General features: G+C 46.1%; 5 protein-coding genes across 5 annotated transcripts; all 5 read right to left on the reverse strand.

The window, feature by feature from the left end:
* Window positions 1-1,833: 1,833 nt before the first annotated feature.
* Window positions 1,834-5,079, reverse strand: HOO65_100103 (Flocculation protein FLO11; the record flags this gene model as incomplete). The annotated part of the gene is made up of 3 exons (XM_071004642.1): window positions 1,834-1,863; window positions 2,118-4,923; window positions 5,021-5,079. 3 exons carry the CDS (start codon window positions 5,077-5,079, stop codon window positions 1,834-1,836), a joined length of 2,895 nt encoding a protein of 964 aa, XP_070855880.1.
* A 1,836-nt stretch (window positions 5,080-6,915) lies between these two features.
* On the reverse strand, window positions 6,916-9,969 carry HOO65_100104 (uncharacterized protein; the record flags this gene model as incomplete). The annotated part of the gene is made up of 1 exon (XM_071001719.1): window positions 6,916-9,969. The coding sequence occupies one exon, from the start codon at window positions 9,967-9,969 to the stop codon at window positions 6,916-6,918; it is 3,054 nt and encodes a 1,017-aa protein (XP_070855881.1).
* Window positions 9,970-10,994: 1,025 nt separating this feature from the next.
* Window positions 10,995-11,936, reverse strand: HOO65_100105 (uncharacterized protein; the record flags this gene model as incomplete). The annotated part of the gene is made up of 1 exon (XM_071001720.1): window positions 10,995-11,936. One exon carries the CDS (start codon window positions 11,934-11,936, stop codon window positions 10,995-10,997), a length of 942 nt encoding a protein of 313 aa, XP_070855882.1.
* Window positions 11,937-12,827: 891 nt separating this feature from the next.
* On the reverse strand, window positions 12,828-14,338 carry HOO65_100106 (tRNA-specific adenosine deaminase subunit tad2; the record flags this gene model as incomplete). The annotated part of the gene is made up of 3 exons (XM_071004675.1): window positions 12,828-12,979; window positions 13,059-13,830; window positions 13,985-14,338. The coding sequence occupies 3 exons, from the start codon at window positions 14,336-14,338 to the stop codon at window positions 12,828-12,830; spliced, it is 1,278 nt and encodes a 425-aa protein (XP_070855883.1).
* A 1,706-nt stretch (window positions 14,339-16,044) lies between these two features.
* HOO65_100107 (transcription factor Cys6) lies at window positions 16,045-18,624 on the reverse strand (the record flags this gene model as incomplete). Its single annotated transcript, XM_071001721.1, has 1 exon — window positions 16,045-18,624. One exon carries the CDS (start codon window positions 18,622-18,624, stop codon window positions 16,045-16,047), a length of 2,580 nt encoding a protein of 859 aa, XP_070855884.1.
* Between the last annotated feature and the right edge of the window lie 1,064 nt (window positions 18,625-19,688).

Below are 19,688 nucleotides of genomic sequence, written 5' to 3' on the forward strand. Positions count from 1 at the left end.
CTATAAGTAAACATTAGCCCCTTCTTTATAAGCTATAGGTACTATATAGAACTAGTCTAAGTAGCTATTCCAGAAGGAGAGCATAGTATAGAAGGCTTAAATTATAGATAGGTAGAAGCATTAGTTAAGTATATAGTAGACACAAATGACCTGATAGCCAGTACCCTAGCAGCAGCCTAATAATGCCTAGAAGACTAACCTTATTGCCCTATAGAGCTATACTAAATTAGGGATCAAGTCTAGCTCACTATAAGGAACCTCTAGATAATAAGAATATCCTATAAGACTAGTTACACTATAAGTTCATAGTCATAGGGACACTAATGCCTCTGATAGTAAAACTAGATGTCCCTAAGGAAATATATAATGTATTCTATGTAGACTATATAGAAAAAGCTATAAAAGACCTATTTCCTAGTCAGTAATAAGCACTAGAGGATCCCCTAGGCATAGTGAATGAAGATAGAGAGGAAGAATAGATAGTAGAGGACATAGTGTAGGCCTAAGGAAAAGGAAGTAATAGAAAAGCCTTGGTAAAGTAGTTAGGTTAGGATAACCCAATATAGATACCCCTAGACAACATCAAAGACACCTAAGCTTTAGACCACTAGGAAGCTAAATAGGGCCTGATCACAGAAAACAATGGACTGCCTATGACTAGAGGACATTATCCTAAGAAAGGAGGGGGGTGATATTATAGGCTAGGCACCTATGAGAAGGCTGAGCAAGGGTACAGGAAAGGATCATATGAAAGGGAGATGTGTCCTTGGCAAATCCTCACAATACTTAAAAGGGGGGAACACTCTAGTTTACTTCTTTCTCTTCTTTCTCTTCTCTCTTTAGTTTATTTAACAATAAAACACTTTAAGGTATACTTCTTGAGACATCAATAGCTAGCACTGGCAACAAGTATCATGCCATGACAGACAGTAGTTATGCAGAGGACACTAGTGTGCTATTACATTACACAGGAACACTAGTGTACTGTAACAGTCATGCAGAAGACACTAGTGTACTGTGACATATCCTGTCTATGAGCTGTTAAGTCAGTCCCATAGAGCCTTCTTGCCTGTCCATGACAAGAACCCTCCATCATCTATAGTATTAGTTAGTTCTTTCTTCTTCAACAATTGTTTCTGTTCTTATGCCAACACATCCATTAGTTTGATTAACTCCCTTACAATGACATATATTACAGTATTTTCTCTGAGTATTCAGTGTTAAGCACTGGCAATAACTCACTTATCTATATCATTCACTTCTCATATACATTATCTAGTTCATTTAATTTACTAAAAAAATGCAATATTATATATCACAAACTATTATTACCTTATATTCTATATTCCTTAATCTGAATCATCAAATGTTGTCATTCTGTATGGGTTCCACTCTTGACCTGGATAGGCTGTTGCTGACATCATTGGGGTATCCTCTGTCTTCTTAACCATGGGCTCACCACCATGTCCTGCCTTACTGCCTGCTATGTACCTGTTATTAATAGACATTTGTTGGTAGTGGTTTTGTTTGTTTTCTAGCATCACACTACTTGTCTTGATATGATGGTGTGGTGAGACTTTTGTACTTGATTGTGGGCTTCCATTTTGTGTCATTGTTGATTGGAAGCCAGTCATAGGTGTTATTGACACAGGTGTGCCAACAGTTTGGCCATTGCTATTGACCATCCCATTATCTCTTGGTAAATCACCAACATGACCTTCAGAAGTAGAATGTAATGGAGGAGAGGCATATAAGTCCACACCTTGCATGTATGGAATAGCCTCCATAGATGTTTGGTAAGACACAGTCGATTGAAGGTCATGTGGATTTTCACTAGTATGCATTGACGAATATGTTGGCCAACTAGACACTTGGTTGTGCAATGATTGGTGATCTTGTTCCTCATGAGCCAAGTGATTGTAGGGCAGGGTTTGTATATGCTGTTGAGAATGAGTCCCTTGATATTTTGCATGATGAAAAGGGGCAGTGGCTTGCATAGTATTTACATGGCCCAGTAGACTCCGCGGTTCTGAGTGTGTAGGGCTGGAGGGATACTGATTGGTCGGCAGGATAGGTGGCTGTAAGACTTGATTATAAGTGGCTTGGTCAGGCTGTACCTGTGGTGTTGAAGAATCCTGTCCCAATGTTGGATCACTGGCCTTGGACGTTATCTTCTTGAAAACACCTAGAAAACTTTTCGCAAGACCTTTACTTTGTTGTGGCAGTCGTGTCTGCTGACCAGGCTGTCCCTTGGAAAACTGTGTTTGAGTAGGCTTTGTACCTAACCATTTGGATAGAGTTCCCTGCTGGTGTTGATCTTGTTGTGTTGTCTGGGAAAAGTGTAAATTCGATTGACTAGAAAGAGCACCCGAGGATGGGAAATCTGCAGCCTGGTTTCCTGAAGTTGGGGTTGAAGCAGAGTCTCCGGCGGGATGGGGATATGGATGAGATCTAGGAATAGAATGTCCTGACCAAGCACTGGAATGGGGCAATGTGACAGAAGATGGGGTCTCAATGTCCCGTGAGGCAGCAAGAGCGGGTACAGTAGAAGGTTCTGCCAAGGGCGAAGATTGTGCAGGAACTGCATATGACGGGATTGATCGAAGACTGCTACTGTCAGGAAATTGGTGTATTTCACCTAAACGGCTGGATCCACTGCTTATAGCCCGATCATGTTGTGATGCTAAATCACGCATAGCCATTTTTGGTGATCTATACTCAGCAGAAGAGGCAGAAATAAGGCTGTTGGTAGACTTGTGAGCTCGTAAGAGAAAGCCATCTCTTTCAATACCACCACGCCTTGTGGGAAATCCAGATAAACCAGGCGAGCCGGGGAGAGTTGTTTGGTTCCGGGCTGTGCTACTAGGCGTTGGACTAGACGAAATCTGGTTACATACTGACGCGTTGGAGGAGTGTGTCATAAATTCAGACCAGTCGCCATGAGCCTTACGATACGGCGAGTTTTGGCGCCTGCGTTGGGGTACAGAAGCACTTAGTAGTAACTCAGAATCGCCTATACGTGATGATGGTAATGACTCTGGCTGTAGATTCGGTTTAGAATGGCCAAACTGTGAGACGAGACCTGCTGACTTGGGCCCATTCCATTCTTCGGTTTCCCAGCCTGTAGGTGATAATACTTGAGAAGCAGGCCGGGCTAGAGGCCTAGTATTACTTCGGTGGTGAATATGACCAGGTGTAAAGGCTAGCGCTGCATTGTTTTTGTTCCTGGTAATAGTAGTAGCATTAGTGAGGGATTGCGAAACATCCCTCAAGTTGCCATGAGAAGCGGCCGTTTTAGGCCCCGTACTCGGTCCCGAGAGTGACTGGCGGAAGATTCCAGTGATGCCTGAGAATCGGGATCTGGTAGCAGATGAGGGAATGCTGCCGGAGCTCATGACATCATTTCCTAGAGGTGAATTTGCCGAGCGGGGTCCTGAGAGACTTGTACTCAATGGTGAGTGTGCTGACATGGGCCGATCAGAGCTAGCTTTTGTATATGCCCAAGGTGGATGCCCGGTACTCGAAGTAGCCGAAAGAGCAGATCGGGAGAATGAATGAGTGCTAGGAGACGGCGTCAAACCACCGGGACTAGAATTACGCATTTTGAAAAAGGAGCTTGACTTTCGACGTGCTTGGCCAAGTTCCTCGAATGAACTTTTATGCAAAGCATTTAGGCCATTGTCTCTGTCTTTATCTTTGCTGGGCAGCTTGAGACCAAGGCCACGGAATAAAGAAGTTCGTCGGCCTTTGGAATCGGCAGGTGAAGGACGGCCTGGTCCGGCAGGACTTGCCTCATTCATATCCCAATCATTTATCTCTGTATTTAGGGGAGGTGGTGCACGAGGGCGGGATTGGTACTCTAGCATCGGCGGTCTAGTTTTAGGGTTCTCTATATTGGCATTCGGGGGAGGAAAGGCTGCTGGAGCTTGTGGGTTTCCAGATACTTGACATTTCTTGGCACTTAAGCCTACTTCGAGGTCTTTGTCGTATTCATGGTACTCATCAGTGTCTGAGCTACTCAGATCGCTTCGAAGTGTTTGAGCAATTGATGTTTGCGTGGCTTTTCGTTCAAGGGAAACTAGATCAAGAGTACCTTTGCGCGAATCCGGGCTTACTGATCTATTACGCCCTGGGGCTATCAAGGGTTCAACAAGATGCGACTCTTGAAGGTTCCATTGGCCATAGTAGGGATTTTGAATAGCGGATGGTTTTGTAAGCGGGCTGGCCGAGTTATCGAGAGGAGAAGGGACTAGAGGGGAGGGAATGAAAGGTGGTGGTTGCTGTGAATCGAAGGGACCTGGGCCACGATTGGCGATGGGAGAATCTAAGTCGGTTCTAACTGCAATACGGGTATTCAACTTCCTGCCTCGGCTACCATCTAATACTGGGGATATTGGGGCTAGGGTGGAATTGTCCTCGGCTAGTTGTAAAGTTTTGGCGGAGTCCTGATTAGGGTAACCATCATCATTTGAAATAGTGTCGCCGTCGAATATCCGAATGCGCTGAATCTTCCCTTGCAGAGAATGGCTAGATTTCAGGGAATCTTCGGTGTGGATTGCGTTTCTCCTTTCGGGAGGTTGCTTTGTCAACATATCACTGTTCTGGCTGACATCATCATGGTTTTCGTCCTTATCTTCGCCATCTGTAATAGTATCACCGTCGAATATTCGTATACGTTGAATCTTCTTTTCCAAAGTAGCGTGAACCGTTGAGTAACCTTCACTTTTTGGTGACTTTTTTTCTTTGCTGGAAGTATTTTGTTCAGAAGAGTTCTCGTAGCTATCGTCGTCATTGTCGGTAATCGTATCTCCGTCAAATATCCGAATGCGTTGCATCCTCTTCTGTAGAGGGCCGATTCCGCTTTGTTGGTCGGCATTCAAGGAGGGCTGTCTCCCCACCCCTATATCATCATGAAGCTGGCTTCTGGTATGATGGGGTTTAGCACTAGATCGATGAGAATGCGTGGTATTTAAGGATTGCGTTCTGCTAATACGCGGGAGTAAAGCGGCTGATTGTGCACCTAAGACGGGTGACTCCTGAGGCGAGAGAATGGGTGGTGTGGAAGAGGGCGGAAGGCATGGCGACTGTGTTAAAGAGAGCGATTCGGCACGACGACGTGATGCAGGGAGCGAGGTTGAGCTCACATGGAATTCATCATCACCATCAAGTTCCGTATCATTGCCTTCGTCTTCCCGGGTTCGACGTGTCCGAGATGAACCATTTCTACGTACGGTAGGTCGTAGATCCGGGAGGTCAACCTGTGATGAGACTTCTATCCAACCTGCTGGAGCACTGTGAAGTGGTAGTTGCGATGCAGATGGCTGCAAGCGGTTTGATAGCACATGGCCTCCGATTCGACTCATAGCCGGAGATGGCGCATGGGCAGACAATGAGGGGAGGGGGAATGATGCTGAGAAGAAGGACGTGGTACAAGAGACGACTATGTTTATGACGGAGATGCGAACAAGGACGTGGAAGTAGATTAGGATATCGGAGGAGCAATCGCAATAATGGGCCGTAGAGTTGTAGTCACCGTAGCAATGATCGTATTTATAGAGGTAGATGCAGTGATTGTAGTATCGTTGTTAGTAGTACTAGAAATACTAAAAACACTAGTAGAAGCGTGAACCGTGCCAGCAGTTGTGAACGTATCACTAGCAATAGTAGTACAACTAGTAGTAGCACTAGGCGTCGTCGGAAACGCAGGTCTTCTTTGATTCGTCGATATAGCCGTATTTGTTACATGCACATGTAGACACACCGACAGCAACAGTGGCGATGGCGGCAGCTGTGCTGGTGCAATAGTACTAGCAATAGTAGCAATCCTGGGTTCCTTTGCTATATTATATGTATGTGATTGGATATGTGATTGGTAGTAGTCCTGTCCTATCTCTACCATTACTACACTTCACTCTCCTCCGTTGTTATTGTCACAGATTGGCCTGGCCCCTTTTCCTCGCTACATCTGCGTCTAGGGTGATCCTAGTCATAGTAGTGGGGCCTCGGACCCAGACCTGATCCCGATTCTGACGTCGATCGACCATGAGCACAGGCCTCTGAAATATGCCTACAGTTATCACATCCATTAATTGAAGAATATAGCAGATGGAGAGATGAAGTAAAAGGATGCCTAGAGGGAGAGACGCCTGTAGTTATAGTAATAGTTTTGCTATTTCGAGATGCTACTGTTGTTGTTTCCGTCGGCCAGGTTTTCTTAACAGTGTCTGTTGTTTTAGTTGAGGTGGTTGTGAGAAAAGATGCAAACTTTTTTTACTGGTCCTGTAGCTTCAGCGTTAACGTCTGTGATAAGAATGGTAATGGTGGCTGAGACTACGCTCAGGATTGGAGACAAGGCTGACTGCAAGGCTGAAGACCAGCAGACGCTATTAATAACAACAGCCTCCACTCCGGCTTCCTCCCTCCCTGACCTGAACCTCGACCAACGACCTTGATTGAGAAACTCCTAGGTAAAGTACATATTTTAAAGTAGTCTTAATCAGGTTGGGAAAAAATATAGAGGAAAGGCTAGATGTTAGTTAGCTTAACATTTAAACCACTTTTTCTTCAATTAAATTTCCCTTTTACTCTTTAGTTCGGGGAATTAGAAAGCTTGGTAGACAAACAACACATAAGAATCATAAGGAAGAGAGGAAAGGAATTAGACAGCTTGTTTGAAATATCATGGAAAACATACACCAAGAGGAATACTAAGCAGAGGATTAGGGCGAAGGGAGATTGTGCGGATGACGTCACCACATCAAGGATTAAAAAAGTCCACACAGGAAAACAAGAAAATAAGAGATCCGAGACGATGAAGTCAAGACAAAGACTAATACAAAAAAAAGATGCAGGCCTAAATGAAGAGGAAGATCAAAAGTACGGCGGTGGAAATAACGACCCAATAGGGCGGGAGTATCAATACGGAAATACCTTTTCCCCAGTTCCACGGAACTTAGACTTGCCCTTGCTCAGCAGGCCCTTGCCGGCCTTGCCGGCAGCTAACAGGAACTCCTTGCCCTTGGCTCCCGAATGCTTCAAGTCGCTTGTAGTTGTGGGGAGATGGAAGGTTGATGCTAATCCTCCGCCTCCAAGTGTCGGACGATGTGGCTGTGCCGGTACATTGGACACACCACCAGTTGCCGTAGCTGTATATGATACACTTGCCGTCTGTGAGAGAGGTATTGTAGAGTCGGTGTGGCTATAACTAAACCCAGTTGCCGCTCCACTCGAAGTTCGTGGAGGGCTTGTAGCCAGCAGATTAGCCTGAGATCCAGGCGAGCGACTAGCTGGTATATATGGTAATATCGATTTACTAAAGATCGATGTCTCGAGCTTATACTCAGGATAGTCGGTTTGCATAGTAGATACCCACGTAGAGAGACCAGTTTTGCTTTCTAAATAGTATTTTCGCGCATTGTTCATGCTCTCCATGCGATCAGACACAGCTGACATGCGCAACATATCACGCAGTGCCATTGGCTCAATAACACGAGGCGGTGGGGAATCTAAAGCTGCAGCGGCAGTAGTTGGAAGAGAGTCAAAAGTCGTTGAGTTGGTTTGACTCGGAGGTGTCGTTAGAGTTTCCGTGGTTGGAGCAAAAATAGGGGAGCTAGATTCTAGCACTGGTGACAAACGTGTCTCTGACTCCGACCGAAGCATGGTATCTTTGAAGGTGTCTTCTACTACAGATATCTCCGCCTTTGTTCCAGTGGAGTTTGCTTCGTGCTGGTTTGCTGAGCCACCTTCACCTACAGATGAGGTCTGATCATGGGCAACAACAGCCTCCGGTAAGGAATCAAACGATGGGTGTGACACGGCTGGTGGAGTTGCTAGTAAATCAGTACTCGCAGGGTGAGTATCTAGTTCTATATGAAAATGCTCTGATGGCGTTAGAGCTGGAGCAGTACTCGATTGGGTTGCCGGCAGGCTTGAGCCCTCCGTTTGTGATGTTAAATGGCGCGAATCCGAAGGGCCATCTATAGCAATTGACAGCGCTTCCCAGGAAAACCGCCGTGGAGTGCCCAGGCTTTGTCCATCAACGACAACTTCCTTACTGCTGTCGAAATCTCTGCGCTTCTCCTCATTTTGAGCATGGCCCATTTCATGCGCGACACTAATCTTCTCATCCATGCCCAAGGTCATGTTCAGATGCTGAGACTTGCGACCCGAAAGAGGTGCTATCGCAACAGATTCAGACGCCCCATTGTTGTTGATACCCAGGCCAATTGGTACTGTTACCGATGATGTGGCTGCTACTGTCGTCGTCTCGTCATCATCTCCCGTAGGCCAGTAGTCGCCATAGATATTAGACAGGTACTTGCTGTCATGGGTGCTTCGGTGGGTAGGGACCTGGTCATTAATAGGCGGCGTTGATGTAATCTCATTTGATGGACCAAGACTTTGTAGGATTTCTTCTCGCAGACGATCGCTTTCCTTAGTAGACGATGACGTATGGATGCTTGAAGTAGCCGGTGAAGAGTTGGTTGCAAGCTGGCTCTGAGGAGGGGCAAGAGCCGCTGAAGTTGGGGCTGGGCTTTCAGGAAGTGAAGACGAAGTATCACGAGGTTGACGGTCGCCAAGCGATCTAGAAGAAATAGCAGAAACATCACTGCTATTACCAACCCTAATCTGATCGTTTGATGGGGGTAGCTTTTCATGCTGTTTTTCATTCTTGTAGAGCGTTAATGGGGGTAGGGCTGGTATAGGCGGTGCGGATTCAAGATCTTTGCCATAGGTGTCGCCAAAGTCAACAGTGAACAAGGACATTCGAGCTACATCAGGAAGACGTGGGCTTGTGGAGCTACCACGTTGTTGGCTCTGGCCCTCTTTGGTATGAGCCTCCATCTTGGCCGATGAGCTGGCATTGTCACCTCTGAGAGTCACGGAAGATAAGGGCCTTGATGGTATAGGGGCAGCTAGATGCAATGGCAAAGGCTCTGGCTTCTGTTTTTCCTGGCTGGCCGAAGTTTCTTTGGAAGATTTATGCGGAAGTGTCGACGATGTCTGTGCTTTTAGCGGCGAACCAATGGACACGGACCGCGGTGGCAGTGCCATGGCTGAAAGTGTACTAGTCCCCAATGGCCCAGATTTGGAGGTTTTGAGGACAGTAGGGGCGCTGGAGGACTCGTAGGTTGTATTCTTGTAAGGAGAAGTCGAGCGGCGATCGTTAGATGGCCTGACGGGGTTGTGTACTGCAGCGTTGCTATTGATGGCAGAGTTTTTGTAGGGCGATGTCGACCGAGACCCAGTGGCTGAAGGACGCCTGGAAGACTGTCGTGTTTCACCCGTCGGAACAGAAGTAGAAGTAGGAATAGGACTTGTTGAGGATCGGTGAAAGTGCTGTTGGCTTGGCAAGGCCCCGAAGTGGTTGTTGGGCGGAGGAGCAGAACTAGGTGCAGCGGAGGAAACAGGTGACTGAGATTCTGAGGCGGGGTTGTGAGCCTGAGAATGAGTCTGAGGCTGTGACTGTGCCAATGCCTGCGTGTTTGTTTGTGCTTGCATATGAGTTTGTGGTTGTGGCATTTGAGATTGTTCTTGTGCTTGCCCCTGCGATGAGCCTGGTGTAACTGCTGGTACTACAGGCATGCGAGAGGACTCTAATGAAGTAGTGGACGTCTTTGCGGATAGTAACATATTAGATGCATCAAGCGGCTCAGAGCGCTTTAAAGATGTCGCAGGCGTTGAGCGAAGAGTAGAAGAAACGGCAGCAGCAGCAGCGGCGGAGGCAGTGTCTTGCTTCTGCTGCTGTTGCTGTTGGTACAACTGTTGATGCTGCTGCAGGCGGGGTAGCGGTGGCATTGTTGCCTGTCGTGGTACGGACATAGACGGAGGCCTGTAATCATCGGTACCATCATCCTCGTCATCGTCACCCCAATCGTCACCGTCGTAATTAGCCGCCTTTGCCTCAACCCATTTACGGGTTTTCTGGCGGTGCACATTGGTTTGAAAATTATTTGCAGAGGCTGGCATTTTCTTTTGGTGGGAGAATACTTTGGCCTAATTGAATGACGCAGGGAGGTGAAGAGATAGACGGCGAGGAGTCAAGAACGATAGAGAAATAAATAAAGGGCCGGTTACTTATATTACGTGACTATTACACAGCTAAACGGAGCCAAGGCATAGTTAGTACTCTCCATCACGTTTTGTTTTGTTAACTTGGCATAACTCACGAGAACACTGGCTTAGAAGAATCAACTGGGGTTGATTCAAAGTGAGAATGGTAGCAACAGCAGCAACGGCTGCTGTGTTTACTATATGTGATAATAAGGCGTCGATGATGATGATAGTTGATAGTGATGATAATGGCAGGGTAGCTAGAGAATTAACAGAATAATAGCAGCATATAACTAAAGAAAAAGAAAGGGCATAAAAGACGGGGAAATAAGGACAACGTCGTATGCAAAAAGGCTCAAGCAAAAAAGGAATGACGAAAATATAATCAAGGCAATTCCAATAAAAGCGCTAGTTTCTGGAGTTTCGCGTTTCACCACTTACTTTCTTGGCTAGGCCAGGTAGACAATAATGGACAGTATTGCTGATGGGAATCAAGAGTTAAAATTAAACCGATTTAATGAATGACAAGGAGCATGATAAAGATAGAAGCAAAGGGGTAGGTAGCCTAGAGTCGAAAGGTGATACGAGGTATGGGGATGATGGGTCCCTAAAGGAGTAAAGCACAAGTAGGCCCTAACGCCCCCATAAAGCCATGAACGTAGTAGGGCTTACTTTGTACCAGATATAAGAAAGAACCCCCGCTTAGTTCGAAGCGCTTAGTTAACAAGTAGTTAGTTTCAATGGAAAACAAGAAGCTTGGATAATACGGCACCAACTGCTGCAACGGTTCATTTCACTATAACAGGAAAAAATATTTCTATTTTCGTTCAGCTCATTTATTATATTCCAGCTCAAGATATATATTGGTATATGTATTGTTATAGATCGTTCGTGGAAAAAAAAGAAGAGTGAAAATGTACCCAAGCTATCCCATCTCCCTCTTATCGATACTGGCCACGGCTTTTCCTCCCTGCCAGCTTACGGAATGCCTTCGTCGCCGCTTCCTGAAGTAACAAAAGATTATCGCTTCCACCCATGCCTCCGTTTCCGCCGCCTCCTCGGGGAATTTCATCGTTCGGCTTTGAGAGCACGTCGTGGAGGTCTTGGAGTCCCGCACTCACTGCTGCCGCGCCCACTTGAAGGCCCTTTTCACCTATCCATTCGCCTTTGTTATTTCGCAGCCGAAAGGCTGCCTGTGCACCTGCTTGCAATGCTGTTTTGGCAGCTGACTGCCATAACTCCGTGTTCCTCGATTTGCCACCATGCCTCTCGTCTCCTAGGCGGGCTTGTGATGCCGGGAAGTACTCGTCATAGCTAGACGATCGTCCATTTCGTGAATGGCTATCAGTACTACCCTTATCGCTGTAGTAGGCATTATCATCATAGGCTCCGGAAGGCCAGTCGCCAGATCGTCGACTGCGCGTCCGGCCACGCAAGGGCTCGCGATAGCTTTGTGTGCGCGCATGGCGGTAGTCGGGGCGAGATGAAAAACTACGAGAGTGATCGTGGCCCGAGTATCCAATACGATCGCCTCTGGGAGCTGGGTAGCGGCCATGTGGAGGCTCCCGATAGTTGTTGATGTCTCTGCGGTCTTCATAATGATGTGGATTATAGCTGTCGTCATGATCATAATCACCATAGTTTGCACTATTGCGATCATATTCGTGGTTGTAGTTTGCCGGTAGCTTGCCGCTAGTGGTAGTGTGTGAGCGGCGAGGCGGGCTATAGTAGCTTTCATGCCTATATTCTCTCTCCGGTGAATAGTTTTGGCTGGTCCGATGGTCCCTCTGTCTTCTACTACGTGATGAGCCACGTGCATAGTGCTTATGGTCTCGGTAGTCATCACCACCTTCGCTGCTATGAGATCGTAAACCAAAAACCATGTTAATAAAGAGTATTTGCCGAAGATTTGCAAAGTAGAAAATTTCAAGATGAACAAAGAAGGTAACTCGGAAAAATCAACAAAAAAATAGGTGGAATTTCAGTGAGAAGGTAGGAAGAAAGGGAGCTAATGTTTAGCGTAGGCACGAGCAAGTACTGTATGTATACAACAGGAAAATGACGTTTCTTCAACAAGGTGAGAGAGACCCTTACATATATAACTACCAATAGAGACAGCTTGTGATCAGGCTAACCAATACTTACCTTGTTAGCATAGGTGGATAATAATGCCCTCATCTTCCTGTTGCCTCTCGAATAATTTGTACATCCTGTGGTGTTTGTACTGCTTTGCTTGTATTCCTGCTATGGGCCTCCCTCGTCTGTCTAGATTTGAATGTTACCTTCTCTTCCTTTTTCCTACCTGTCTGTGGTCACCTCCTCCCTCTCCCTTTCAGGCCCTCTTCTCTCTTTAGCTTACTTTTCTTTTCCCTCTATTTCAATAATTTGTGTCACAGGTTGCCTCTCCCTCAGAAGCATGTGAAGGAGCTATCATTAATGAAGGGTCTTTTTTCTGTGTTATGCATACACCCTCTAGTGCAATCCTGCCCCGGGTTATTTCTATCAACTGAAAGATTCCACTTTAGGGTTTAAACAAGCATCCCCAACAAGGAAGTCATGCCTAGAATTTTGTGGTTTCCTATGCTATGCATGTAAAGCCACACGATTGTTGTAGGGGTTGTCGAGGTTGAAAGACATGGCTTTTCTGGATAGCAAGCTCTGACATCTAAGGCTTCGCTGTTATTCCTACTTTTCTATCATATATGACTGTTCGTTATCGTGCATCTGCGATGAACGCAACCACTGTTCCCTTCTTTGATACCAAATTCTGCCTATTAAATAGACGATATAGTCATTGGGGTACCAACCGTAGTGTCATCAAGTGATGAAATCATACCAGCATCCACCTCACCGACGGTAATGCCATTGACTTGTTCCAACGCAGCAAGACGAGCAGCTCTGCCTTCTTTTTTTCTTGGTACAGGTGCTGTATAAAATAAGCAATGTTAGCTGTAATGTGAAGAATGAAAGCAAGATATAGAGGTAAGTGATGGGTGCTGTTTTACCTCTGCCGTTTTCTTGGACATAGAACCGGCGCAACAGAGCTACTGCCTCATTACGTCCCCACCCACCCTCTACATCGTAGCCTCGGCCGACTGGACCGCCATCGGTTCCCTGTGCCAATTGGGTTTCGTCTAGCTTTTGACAATTTTTATGGATGTTGAACACGCCACCTGTCCCTCCAAATTTGTCGTTAACGGCCCCGAAAAAGACTTTCTGGATTCCAAGCTGCCTAAGAAACGATGCGCACATGACACACGGCTCAACTGTCACGTATAGGGTGCACTCATGGAAAATATCGGGGTTGAAGTTGTCCTCAGGCCACCATTTTTGGCCGTATGGGTATAGGTAGCTTTTGGAAACAACATCTTCCGATACGCCCTCATGCTCAACTTTCACTCTGGCAGCGGCTTGGCTAGTTGAAGAGGAAGTGCTGGGTGTCAAGCTGGAGATGCTTGTAGTAGCGCTAATTACTGAGCGGGCATCAGAGTTGACGTCTGCTGCAAGCATAGCCGCAGCAATAGCCGCAGCTTCTGCAGCCTTGCGGGCCTGGTTAGCCTCATGAAAAGCACGGGCTGCCTTGGCTGCAGATACAAAAGAGACATCGCCGCCAGCTTCAGCAGGCTGGCCAAGAAGAGAGCAAACAGCCATAAACTCGGCATGGCGAGTTCCATTACGAGTCACGTTGGTGGCATTCATGCCTTTGGCAATGACTTTGCCCTTGTGGACAAGCACGCACCCAACTGGAGTTTCATTAGTGCGAAGGGCGAGTCGGGCCTGGAAAACGACGTAGATACTTTGTGTTAGCAATGTTATAAAAGTCTGGGACGAAAATGTCGACATAGTCCTAACTGTGCATGCAATCTAACATTTCATTTATAACCCTTAGGGTTGGTTATCTGTATGGGAACAGCATGTTCTTATAGCTTACCATTTCTAAAGCTGCCTGTGTAAAAGCTTCGTGGACGGCATCCTCTTCAGGTGTACGAGTAGGACGGCCAGCCTCACCAAGAGGCACAAGTGGACGTAGTGGAGCAAACGAGTGGGTGCTACCCGCAAACGAAAGCCGAGTGGACAGGGCCTCTGAAGTGTCATCGGGGCACACAGGAGAAGAATCATCGGGACCATCGTTATTGATGTCACTGGCAGCGGATAGATCGTTAGGCTGTGTGTTTTCCTTGAGCTTGAGCGCCTCTATATCGTCAGGTAATCTCGACATCGCCGCTACATTAGTGACATTAGAGAGGCCTCTGTCATTGAGACTGACGCCACCGTTCATCGTCATTGTGACTGATTGGGAGTCGAAGTTTTCGTGAGATGTAGAACGTTTGTCAGCCCTAGGAGAATATTGATGTGTAATATCCGTTTTTCCGGGTGTAAAAACCGAGGAAACCTTGCGAATGGCTTTTTGGATGATGCGTGCAGGATAGCCAAAGACAGCGCGTGTTTTTATTTGGGAAGAAGATGGCGAGGACGTTATTTGGGAGGAAGGCATTTGCGAGATATCAGAAGGGGAGGGGGAGGAGACCGAGCGAGGTAGCTGCCCATTCTGATTCTGTTGTTGCTGCTCCTGTTGCTGCTGAGTTTGTTGTTTTGATTCATTCTGGGTAATATCTGCCATAGCTGTGGCATCCGCCCCCACTATCTTATGTTGAGATGAATTGGGAACTGCCATCTTCGGGAGAGTATCTAGAGCCTTCTGGGGCATTCAAGTCCAATCAAATTCCGATAGCGAGGCAAAGACGTCAAGGAAGCCAAAAGAAAGGCCTGCTTACCACGAGCAAACTGCTACTCGAAGCACAGCTACTCTTGTTCGATGTTTAACACAGTCGTAGCCTTGAAGACAGGGCTCTCCAGCTACTAGTTACCAAGCACCTTCACTTATCTAGTGAGACGACCCTTGGGTATTATTTTTTAGATTTGTAGCTTAACAAAACGAAACGGAGCCCTGATACAAAGGTAGCGGTGCCCTATACTCAGCTTTCCACCGAAAAAGGTGAAATCGGACTTAGTGGCGACTAAACGAAAAGCAGTATGAAGTCAAGATACCAGATGAGATAAAAGCAAGTACTCGTGTAAGTTTTCTTTCATTCCAAATCCTGCACAAATGAACTTGACAAAAGTAACCAAGCACACTAAAAGGAATGCCTGAAACTAGGCAAACAAACAGAATGGATATGGTGAGGGCAAAAAGAATGAAAAGAAAATGATTTAAAAGGCAATCAAGATCTAAGATGAGAGAGGAGAGACAAAAAACGAACGACTCATGAAGAAAAGGAAGGACAGTAAGTACCACCTCTATTCCTTACAGCTTCCAGAAAACAAGAGGGTAAATAAAAAGAGCAGTGAGTCTTTCAAGTAGTGCCAATATGAAGTTAGCTGTGCTCACAAAAGATTTCTAAGAAGTGGTAGTATGGGCTTTTTAAGCAAGAGGAAAGATTTTGGCTTGTGTGGTCACGTGATATAGTTTTGTGTTGTACAAAGACATGGCTTGACTTTTTAGGAAGATACCAAGAAATCCTCGCCAAATGCACTTAGAACGCAAGTACTATAGTAACATATAAAGCGCTATTTTCAGCCTTGTCATTTTTCGCAGTTTCACTCAAGCACATTTGTACAACAAGGTTCTAGCAGCAAGCTAAGCGACAATTATACAGTGCAACGGATGTTTTCAGAAAAAGTGTCTTGAATTACTACACAGACAAAAAAAATAGGGAAGTGAATTGTTATTCCAAGTCGCAGTTCTAACTAGTTCAGTTCAGTCTTATGCACTATAATGAATGAAGGTCTGTAGGAAGAAGAAGCATTACACCTAGAGCAAGTGGGTTGGTGTTATGGTATATACAGCGTAAATTCGTCGGCGGTTACACGAGTGAAGTGGTTATGATCGAAAGGCCAAAAATATTACAGATTGGCGTTACAAACTAAAGTAAAAACAGACGAAAAGGGAAAATCAAAGTCGCAACGGTCGATTCATTTCGCTTGACAGGTCTAAACTGCCAGTTCCGGCGTCAACGACTTGGACGTCTTGGGTAGACTAGAGGCGGAGGAGGGGTATGATGTAGCGAGTTGTTGCTTCAACTTGTTTGTAAGTTCTTTCGGTTTTGATCGAAGATATAACTCTTCGGGCTCTGAATAGGTGCAACAAATAGCACTGAAAACGATTGGAATACCAACGTGCGTGTAAAGTCGTAGCACGCGGACGACAGCCAAATAGAGAATGGCCATAGTATATATCATCGTAGCCCAAACCACCACCATATAAAACATCCAGCAAAGCCTAGATACCACGGATAAGAACTCGCCGGTTTCTTTTTCAAAATATGCTTGCCATGAATATGCTGTTTTGATCGGGTGACTTTTACGTCGTTGAACCATAGACAGCTTGTGAGCGTCGTCCGAGTCCAGAATCGATGATTTTGCTACAACGCCGGAATCGCGGCCGTGTGAATATCTAAGTGCCATATATATCTTTTCAGTTGCAGGGCTGATATGACTATTCATCCAGGCATTCGGTTTGATGTTGATAGACCCAAGTGTGGTGAAAGATGCAAAGCGTGGCAGGTAGGATAGACAATAGTCGACTGGTTTATCAGTAACTGGGGCCAAAGAGCCTTGCACGGCCATGGATAATTGAAGAGATTGTACGGAAGGGCGAATAGTAATAGCAGGAGTGATGGTAGCACAAACAGCAGCTCGAGCTTTTCTCCCTGCAGCTCTGGTTCTTGTGAGAGTAGTGGCCCCCATGTTTCCAATATTGGTTGATGCATATCGTAGAGTTGTTCTACTCCGTCCATCGCTTTTCTGAGCATTGCTACTTGTATTATTAGTAGCAGCTTCGGTCGGCTGAGTGCTGGGATGAGATAGTGATGCCGGTGGTGCTGGCGACAGCGTCGCATTACACTGCTTATCCTTGCTAAGTTCACAATCAATAGCAAACAGAGAGGCAAGGCCAATGTAGCTACATAGATCAGGATTGCAACAGGCACTCAATTCAGGTGCCGGCGTGTGAGGTGCTTTGGATGATGATAATGTGTGCTGGCTGTTGCTAGCTGTAACTAAAACAGACGAGGAAGAACCAGATTCAGTTACTTTATCATCTACAGTCATGTAGTGATAGACTTGTACGTCGCTTGCATTCGTTGATTCTGTAGGGCTGTTGCTCCCAAGCTGAGAATCGACTGATGATAGAGATGCCTGGTGGAAAATGTCGGTGGGTGCTACAGTCAAAATATTAGGTGGTACCAGGGTCTCCTGGGCCGATCCGATACCTCTCTGTTGGCTGTAGTGTGAGTGTCGACCATTCTGGCTGGATGATTTATGATGTAAAGTATCAGAGCCGCCAAGATCATCTTCGTCTGAAAAGCTATTTGACGGCGAATACAGACAGAAATCGGCATATTCAGTGGCAGTAGAGAGAGAAGCATTGCTCGAATCGTATGCCGTGTTTGCTTTTTGGGTAGTAGGTAGAGAATCGGAGCGATTATTGGCAGCGGTTTTGACAACAGCAGTGTCGGCATTTGATCCACTCAAAGCAATTGGGTTAGAGGGCGGCCTAAAAGCCACTCCTGGAGATCCAGCAGAGGAGCCAAAGTTTGGTGAGAGAATGTTCTTGTCAAAGATTTCATAGTCTTGAAGAATTTCGGGGGGGATGGCGCTTTCGCCCCAGTTCATAATATCGTCAAAGTTGTTGATCTCTGCATCCAAAAAGGAAATGGGTTCATCAATATTGGGCTGTGAGGGCTCACAAACGCCAGAAACGGCGGTCTGTGCACTCTGTGACAGCTGGGATGGCGCCTGAGCTTCTTTCTGAGCAGCCTTAGCAGCAGCAGCTTTTTTGCGGGCCAAAGATTTGCGAGATTGAGATGAAGCAGTTTGCGAGCGAGTAATAGCACTAATGGCGGCTGCAGATGTAGACGAGCGATGCTTGGGATCACAGCGTACCTTTTTTCTCCGGCAGGATTCACAAGCACCGACTATGCGCATCATATGTGCATGACTGCGTTGTTCGCGGGTTTTGCTCCCACGCGATGCGGAATTAGTCACATCGACACCATCCTTGGTCAAAATCTTCATGCCGGGAATCTGCGAGAGGTCGGTAGCTGCTGTGCGAGCTCTAATCAAGGTAGTTATAGGAGCAGCCGTAGAAGTAGAAGCGGAGGGAGACTTGGAAGAGCGTGACACACAGTGTACTATGGGCTCTGGTGTTCTTGAAGTCGCAGTCTTGGCCGGGGTTAAAGGACAATTCCAAGTGGGTTGCAGTGGTGAGACGGAAGAGGAATCCGTGGAGGCCAAGCTGGGGGTATTGCATAGAGCTCTGGAAGGGATAGAGTAGAATTTCGAGGAAAGACCTGTGGTCTGGCTGTACTTGAAGAAATCAATGGATACAATCCCAGTTTTCTCTCCAATTGAAGCGCTACCGGGAACATAGATATCAATCATCTCATTCAGGAGGGCAGTTCCCTGAGCAGGGTGGAATTCAAGAGGAGAGCCCAGACTAGCCTGGAAGACATAAAATCCAAACTCGGGTGTACCCGAGACAGGCAAAGCGAGTCCATTGAAGATAGACATTACTGCAGATAATAAAAAGCGATGTTCAAAAGAATAGAGAAAGCACGAGAGACGATAAAGCCCAAGGGGGGTCTGGGCCAAGCTAGATGGCAGGCAAAAGCTAGACCTAGTGGCCGGCAAATGCAGGCAGGATTATTTCAAATGGTGGTATAAACTCAACCTGAGGCTAGAGAACTCAACAATTAGCTAAAGATCTATACATATGACAAAAGATAAGCAAATACTTACCTCTACGGGAACAACGAAAATAGCAAGAGCGGTGGCGTAATATACCTGTATATACCACGGTATTTACTCGTATGCAGCGACCAAAAAATACAGGGAGAACGAGGGGTAGGAAAGACGAAGCAATTCTAGCAGTTGCTTGGTCTGAGACGGTTCTTTAAAAGCAGACGCAAAATCAAAATCCCAAACAAGAATTGATAGTGGCAAGTACGAGTTGAGTTTAGCATTCACTTCAACTTTAGTTAATGCTTGTGCACTGAATAGTAAGGATGAGCAATACGAAGCTAGTCCGTTTTTGGCTCGCCGAAGTCTAAATCAGCTATTGATTGGCTGAAAGTCAGGGCGTAAAAGTGGATCTGAATGTATCCGCCTAATTCTACGCACTGTGTGTTCACTATGTCTCCAGAGACTTCTATAGAGGGCAGTGGAGCTGCCCACAAGGGGGTGCTTTACTTTAGACCCAAGCAACTAACTAAGATGCTCATCTATTTCACACTGTTTTCCTAAAAGAGCTCGCCGGGATGACTCAGCATCGGTCACCTAAATAAGAAAGACAAAGTATCTACAACATCAAAAGCAAAACAATCGATAAGGTATTGTGAGGAACAGGGCGGGAATTAGAGCCTTGTTATATAGCCTTTTCTTCCATTTCAGACTTAGTATGATATATTCTATGCCATCTCGACACCAACTCAACATTGCATGATGGAGTCGGCCATGTATATTAGTGACAGTCAAGTGGAAAACCCAATAAAAGTAGGGACTTGTGTAGTTGCCAAGCCATAGGTCCTGGCCAACCCACTCAATATTTTCGTAGTTAAAAAGGACCAATATCACAA

Source organism: Ceratocystis lukuohia, assembly GCF_044167205.1.
Source record: "Ceratocystis lukuohia strain C4212 chromosome Unknown Supercontig10_pilon, whole genome shotgun sequence".
NCBI lineage: Eukaryota > Fungi > Ascomycota > Sordariomycetes > Microascales > Ceratocystidaceae > Ceratocystis > Ceratocystis lukuohia.